The 7,442-nt window shown below is 69.3% G+C and overlaps 1 protein-coding gene across 2 annotated transcripts; it reads right to left on the minus strand.

Moving 5' to 3' along the window:
- Positions 1-4,246: 4,246 nt before the first annotated feature.
- On the minus strand, positions 4,247-6,526 carry DLX2 (distal-less homeobox 2). 2 transcript variants are annotated; one of them, XM_069781403.1, is made up of 3 exons: positions 6,050-6,526; positions 5,628-5,812; positions 4,247-5,352 (listed from the first exon to the last, which is right to left on the minus strand). In XM_069781403.1, the coding sequence occupies exons 1-3, from the start codon at positions 6,372-6,374 to the stop codon at positions 5,029-5,031; spliced, it is 834 nt and encodes a 277-aa protein (XP_069637504.1). In that variant the 5' UTR covers positions 6,375-6,526; the 3' UTR covers positions 4,247-5,028. The 2 variants fall into 2 exon arrangements, with proteins under 2 accessions (XP_069637504.1, XP_069637503.1); XM_069781402.1 differs by having other exon boundaries at positions 5,628-5,815.
- Between the last annotated feature and the right edge of the window lie 916 nt (positions 6,527-7,442).

The raw sequence follows: 7,442 nt of genomic DNA on the forward strand, positions 1-7,442 counted from the left end.
CCGCCACCGCCGCCGCTCTCACGCCGGTGAAAAAGTGCCATGTCCCGCCGTCGTCGTCGTCGTGTCCGTCCCCCCCCCCCCCGCGCCGGTGCCCTCCCCTCCCGCCTCCCGGCTCCCGGCTGGGAACCGGGCAGTAACGCTCCCCTTCGCAAGGAACCGACAAACGCACACCGCGAAACCACCACCGAAAACGGGCGCTCCCCGGCCCCCGCGGAAACCCCGGGCGGCGAGTGCCCCCGCTCCGCCCCGGCGCCGCTCTGCCCGCGCAGCGCTCCGCGGCTCGGCCGGCGGCATGCCCCGGCGCGGCGCGGCGCGACTCGGCTGTGCGCGGCGTCCCCGCCGCCCGGCCCGGCGCCCCGCTCCCCGCCCTCGCCCTGGCGCCGGCGGCGGGAGGTTTTGCGGGGGAAATTGGGCCGGCGGAGCCGCTGCCGGTGCTCTCCCCCCCCGCCCCCCGCGGCCCGCGTGGGGCATCCGTCCACGTCGCGCCCCGTGCACTCACCTACCCCCGCGAGAAAGGAGCCTGTGTCGCCACCCTTACCTTCCACCTCAGTCCCTGAGGCTCTGGGCACAAGTCTTTGCTTTACAACAAACCAAAGGACCGAACGCGGCTTTTTGCTACCAAAGTTACAGGAGCGAGAGAGTGTGAGAGACGGGGAGAGGATCGGGGAGGGAGAAAGAAAAGGGAAGGGAAGGGAAAAAAAAAAAAAAAAGACAGAAGAACCCGAGCACAATAATAATATCCTGAGAGTGCAAATGTGGATTGAGATCCCCCAGAGATGCACATGCCTCTGAGCGCAGCAGCCTTTTTGCAGCTCTGCTCTTGCAGAATATGACTGAAATTTTCTGCTATATAGCCTCTGTCTTTATAGCTGATGAAAAAAATTGCAGATTATTAGCATAAATGTTTACTCTTCATTACGCTGATGACATTGTGCACTCGAGATCTTGGTAATCTTTGGGAAAATTATGAGTAATTTTTAAAAATTTTAAAGCAGCAGCAGTTACCATGCAATTCAGGCTAATTCTGCGTAGGCTCCGAACGGATATAATTATCGAGGAGTCAAGATGTTATGCTAAAAACTATGCATTGATATTCCCATTTATTATGTACATACAACTTTGACAATGTTGATGCTTGAAATAGCAGGAAATTGTCTTGCGCAAAAATTACAGTCCATATTAGGACATGTGAAATTGCGAAGAATTATATAGTAATTGCAGGCTTTCAGATGGGAGAGCCAGAATGCTCAAACTAGTGCAAATGTGGATAAAATTACAGATCAGAGCAAAAATTAGGGAAAAAAGGGGTCTGGGATTTTTCAAGTTGGCTATAGGATTCCGGAAGTGTCTAATGCCACATGATTGCTGCAGCTTTAGGGGAGACATTCATGCCTCAAATAACTCCTTTTGCCAGAGCCGCTTTAATTGAATTTCTCGTGCTTTTTCTTTTCACCGGGGCAAATGAGTAAATTGCCTACCCACGGCACAAGCCCGGCCGGCCCCGCCCGTGCGCCGGGGAGGCAGAGGGTGCCCCTCGCCCGGGCGGCTGCCGGGCCGGCCCCCCCCGGACCGGGCTGGCCGCGGAGCCGTCGCTTACCCCGGCCGCCCCCCCGGGGCCGGCCCCGCTCAGCCGCCCCCGCCCGGGGCCGGCCCCGACGGGGCGGGGAGGGGGGGACTGTCGGCGCTGGGACGTGGGGCGGAATCGGCCCACCCCCAACCCCTTCTCGCAGTGCTGGGGGGGGGGGGCCCAGGGGCAGCTCTCGCCCCTCGGCTGCCCCTCTCCCCGCGGTTCTTCCCGGCCCCGGGCGGCCGAGCCCCGCGTAGCTGCCGCCTTGTGCGGGGGGCACATGCTTCACAGCGGTGCCTGCCCCGTGTCCTATCGGACCGGAGAAGAGCATGAGAAAACAGATCACAAACATACACATATCTGTACGTATGCATCTAGGGTGCGCGCGGCGGTGCAGCGCGCCTATGCACCCGCGGTGCCTTCGCCGCCCCCAGCACGGTGTGAGCCGCGTCCCAAGCCCCTGCGAGCAGCGGGCGAAATGCGGAGCCTGGCGGGGCTCCGGGAGCTGCGGAGGGGCCGCAGGGGGAAGCGGGAACACTCCCCCCCCCGCACACACCAGGTGCGGGCAGCCCGGGGAGAGCTGCTGCTAGCAGGCAGCACATAAATACTACTCAATAAACCATTAATAAATTCATAAATAACTAAAAAGGAGAAGGGCGGAGGGCAACAGGGGCGGCCTGCGGTCTGCCCCGTCCCGGAGCGGGGTGCTCTGCTCCCGGACCGCTGACAAGCGTCCCCCGCCTGGGCAGGCCCCCCCCCCGGGGACCCCACGCCGCCGTCGGTATCCTGGCCGAGCCCACGGGGCCGAGCCCACGCACCGCACCGCTGCACCGGGCTGGAGCCGCAGGGCGAGGACCGACGGCGGGGAAGGGGCAGGTGTTTGGGACGACGACGACATTATTTAACATCGAGAAACGCCCGTAAAAACGACGGGGCGGGGAGGGGCTGTCCCCGTCCCGGCCATGTCCCGCGCCCACGGTTTCCTCTTGCATCCCGGCTGAGCGGTTTAGCAGAACTTGTCACCTGGCAGAGGGGTGTCCCAGCCCCCCGACACCCCCCGCCCCCGCCAGACCGCGGGGGCGGGGGGCTCCGCTGGGCTGCTCGCCACGCGTGCCTCCGCCACGCGCGCCCCTGTTTCTGGAGGCGGCCCCGCCGCCTCACTCCCTCCCCCCCGTCCCGTCCCGTCCCGTCCCGCTCTGTGGCCGCCTCCCCAGCGCTTCGCCGCCCGCCAGCGGGGTAACTCCTTCCCCCCCGGCCGGAACGGGCGGCGGAGACCGCGGCCGGCGGGGGGGTGACGCAGGGGAGAGGTGCGGACCGGGCCGGCCCCGCTGTTTCCCGGGGCGGCTCCGGGCTCTCCTCCCCGTCCGCGCCGCCGGGGCAGCGCGGAGGCCGGCGGGCAGCTGCCGCTTCCCCCTTTGTCTCCCGCTCCCTCCTCTCGCCTCCTTTGCAGGCGCCCCTCTCGTCGTCCAACGCCCCCCTCCTCCCTCTCTTTTCCTCTCTCCTCCTTCGCCCCCGCGTCCCCCCTCCCCTCGCCCCCAAGCTCTCAGGAGCAATCCGCCCTCCCGAGTCCCCCCCACTCCGGCGTGTCCCCTGTGGGGCCGCCTTCCCCGGCCCCGCCCGGGCTCCTCATGCCAAGGCCTGTCGGGAGAGTCCCGGCCGGGCTGCACATTCCCTGCCCCGGGCCAGTTGGCCTAGGCCTCTTCATCATCTTGTCTGCAGCGGGATCCTCCGCACCCGTCCCTCTCCCCCCGCACTCTCCCAGGCTGCCGGGGGCCTCGGGGCGACAAGGGGCAGAGACACCCCCCCACACACCTCCCTTTACTTCTTCCAGCCGCCAGGACCTCCAGGGGCGCAGCCCGGAGGGGTACGCCCCTCTGCGTTACAGCTTGGAGGGGCACAACCGGGAGGGGTACGTCCCGACGGGGGGAGCAGGCCGGAGGGGTGCAGCCTAGAAGGGGGTTCAGGTCGGAGGGGTGCAGGGAGGGGTACGGAGCCTCGCACAGGGCTACATCCTGCAGAGGTCCAGCCCACGAGGGGATACATGCCGGAGAAGTGCAACTTGGAGGGGGCGCAGCCTGGAAGGGGGGGGGTGTTCAGCCCGGAGGGGTCCAGCCCTGGCGGGGTACATCCCAGAGGGCTTCAGCTATGAGGGGTGCCCTCGAAGGGCCACAGAGGGGCTCGGGGGCACCCACCAGCTCCCGCCGAGGCAAAGCTCCCAGGCAGGCTACCGGCCTGGGCGCCACCGACGGGGGGGGTGAAGGGGGGGGTGAAATTTCTCCGGAGCGGGGCTGCGCCCGGGGACCAGCTGCAGGCGTACTCCGGTCCCCGGACACGGCCCTGCCCCAAACCCCTCTGGCCCGTCTGGGAGACGGCAGGAGCCAGTCCCGGGCGAAATGTCGCTGGCGCCAGCAGGCGGGGGGTGGGGTGGGAGAGAGGGGGGGCAGCTCTGGGCTGCTGCAGGCAGCGCTGAGTGATTCATTGCCTCGCCGAGAAGACTGGCAGGGACGAGGTTTTATTGTAGACGGGAGAGGAGAGGGGGGGAAGGGGGGAGGTTGCCGTCTTGCGGCAACAGTTGCAATGGGGAGGGGGTGGAGAGGACGCAGCTCTCCCCCCCAGCGAGCGCCGGGGTCCGGATCGACACCCCCAACCTCCCCCATCCGCAAAGAAACGGCGCGGGCACCATGGAAACAATAATTTATTTAAATAATCTCTGCTTATTGTAAAAGAAACATTAAAGAGTGTTTTAAGTTTTTCATAATAAATAACCAAAAATACCCTTTTTTTCCCACGACTCTAGACATCAAACGGCGCAGGGGCAGGACCAGTGGCTGGGTTGCCGGCGGGGGGGAGGACGGGAGGGCTCGGCGCCCGCCCCAGGAAGGCCCCGTCGGTGCACGAAACCCGCCCGAGGCACCGCGCGGGCGGGAGCCCCCCCGCCGCGGGGAGCAGAGCCGCGCCGGTACCACCGCCTGCGACTGGCCCCCCCTCGCCGGACGGTTTCGTTCACGGCTAAAAATGGTAACTTAGACACGGGAGGCTCTTGTTTTAAACCTACATATAAAAATTATTTTTTTTTTTAACATTTTATTTTTTTAATCCCCAGCATCAAAGTGAGGTCATCCGCAAAGGCACCTATCAACTTTAAAAAAATAAAAAATAAAGTTAACCAAAGTTCTGCACCGGTGGTTTGATGAAAAAGCCGGGGAGGAGGAAGGGGGACGGAGGGAGTGGAAGTGGGTGCTTGCTCCGCAGCGCGGTTATTTTGGCGGCGGGAGGGCGGGCCCGGCGGGGCCGATCGCACAGAGGGTCCGCCGCCGCCGCCGCGACGGGACAGGACGGGGCGCGGAGCGGTTCCTCTCCGCCGGGACGGCCGGAGCCAGGCTTCACCAAAACACCAGTGCTGCACCTCGGTGCCCCGCGGCCGCCGGGCGCGGCCCCGCGGGCTCAAGTCTCTGCGGCATCTAGAAGATGCCGCCGCCGCCGCCGCCGCCGTGGTGGTGCGGGGGCTGCGCCGGCTGCGGGAGAGGGGCAGCTGCCGGCAGGTGCGCCGAGCCGCCCGGCGCCGGCGGGTACCACGAGTAGCTACCGAGGAAGGCGGCGGCGGGGCTGGGGCTGGCGGTCCCGGCGCCACCCGCCGTGCGCGGGTGCGGAGCGAAGTCCCAGGCGGGGGGCGAGGCGGGGGGCGGCGGCGAGGCGCTGCGGCGGGAGGGCGGCTCCGCCGGGATCTCGCCGCTCTTCCACATCTTCTTGAACTTGGAGCGACGGTTCTGAAACCAGATCTTCACCTGGGGGGGAGAGGGGCGTCAGGCGGCCGCAGCCTCCGCGGGGCCGCCCCGGCGCCCGGGCCGCCCGCGGCGGGGCGGGGACAAGCAGCTTTCGCAGCCCCGAGCGGTGCCGGCGCTGCCTCGGCGGCGCGGCCGCTTCCCCCGCACTCCCACCCCGGGGCCGTCGAGGCGCCGCGGGCCGGCCCCCCCTCCCACGCCTGCAGCCGACCCCGCGGAGGGCGAGCGGCCCCGGCGGGGCGGGACTTGCCCGGGGTGCCGCGGCGGGAGAGCCCTACCTGTGTCTGGGTGAGGCCGAGGGAGGCCGCCAGCTCCGCTCTCTCGGGCAGGGCGAGGTACTGGGTTTTCTGGAAGCGCCGCTGCAGAGCCGCCAGCTGGAAGCTGGAGTAGATGGTCCGGGGCTTCCGCACTTTCTTCGGCTTCCCGTTCACGATCCTGATCTCCGGCTCGCAGTCCTCCTTCTCTGCTACGGCAGAAACGGCGGTGCCAGTGAGGAGAGGAGCCCCCCGCCGCCCCGGGCCCTGCTCGCAGCGCGGCAGCGCCTCCCGCCCCGTCGGGGTGGCCCGCCGGGGACGAGCGCCCTCCCGGCCCACGCCGCGTCCCGAGCCCCCACCGCCTCCTCGTCGGGCGTGGAGGGGCCGCCCGGCTCCACGCCGGCTTCCCCGAGCCGCCCCGCCCCCCCCCCGGGGCTCGGACGTACCGGAGTCGTTGTTGGCCGGAGAGGCCCTGCTGCCGTAGGGCCCGTAGGAGCCGTAGGCGCCCGGGTAGCCCAGGTCGTAGCCGGCCTTGGCGGAGTAGGGGGCGGTGCCGCCGCCCCCGTAGGGGTAGGAGCCGACCGGGCCGTAGGGCGGCCCGCCCGCCGCCCCGTGCTGCTGGTTGGTGTAGTAGCTGCTGTCGGTGGCCGTGGAGACGGGCAGCGTGGGGGACTCCTGCGGCTTGTGCAGGCCGCCGTGTTGGTGGTAGCTGCCGGCGGAGATCTGGCTGGCGTGCATGTCCGGCACCAGGCTCTCCAGCACCCCGGTCATCCCGCGCCCCAGCCCGCCGGGGCACGGGCCGCCGCCGCCCCGCGGCCGTCCCCACCGGGGAGAGGCGGTCAGGGCCACGCCACCATGCTCGCCGCGCTGCGCTGCGCTCCGCGCCCGCGGGGCCGGGCCGGGCCGGGGCGGGCAGCCGCGCTCCCGCCGCCGCCAGCGGGACGGGCTCTGCGGCGCCGCGCGCCGCCGGGACGGCATTTAACACCGGTCACGTGGCGCGGCGCACGTCACCTAGCAACAGCCAATGGGGCGCCCGGCCGCGCCGTATCCCCGCGGGTTCGCGGGGCGCGGGCACGAGCGGCCGCGGGGTCGCGCCCCGCGCGGGGCCACGGACTGCCCCGGGACCGGGACCGGGACCGGGACCGGTACTGGTATACTGGTACCGGGACCGGGACCTTCCCCGGCCCCGTCGCACGGCTCATTCCGCCGCCCCTCTCCGCCGGCGCGGTGCGACGGGGCGGTCCGACCCCCGCCGGAGAGCGCTCGGGGCTGCGGCTCGGCCCGGCCGCTCCTGCCGCGCTGTGCCCGGTGTGCGCCCTCGCCCGGCCGGCGACCGCAGGGAAAGGCTCGCGGCCGCCGTTCCCCCCGTGAGCGGCATCCCCGCGCGGGCGCCGCCGGGGGAGGGGGCCGCGGTCGGGGGTCCTTCCCGGGCGTCCTGTCCGCGGGCGATCGGCCACGTGGGGGGAGCGCTGCCCCCCGCCGCCCTCCGTGCCAGCGCGGTAGCGCCTTCCAGCGAAACCTCCGCGACGTTACACGCGGAGGGGCGACGCTCCGTCTGGTACACGCGCACGTGCATTTTACGCAGCCGTTGCCGACGGCGCCCACGGGACGTCCCCTCCACGCGGCAGCCGGTAACGGCGCGTTGTTGCGGCCCCGCCACGACGGCGGAAGCGGCGGTGCCGGGCACCGCCGAGCGGCCGCCCGTCTCCCCGCCCCGTCCCTGCCGGCTTGCGGCTGCACCGAGGACGACGCCGGCCGTCGGGGGCGGGTGTCGGGCGGGCGCGGCGGCGCTGCCCTCGGCCGCCCTTTGCCGGGGGAAGCGCCGCGGGGCAGCTGCGA

The sequence above is a fragment of the Haliaeetus albicilla genome, chromosome 4 (genome assembly GCF_947461875.1).
Source record: "Haliaeetus albicilla chromosome 4, bHalAlb1.1, whole genome shotgun sequence".
Lineage (NCBI taxonomy): Eukaryota > Metazoa > Chordata > Aves > Accipitriformes > Accipitridae > Haliaeetus > Haliaeetus albicilla.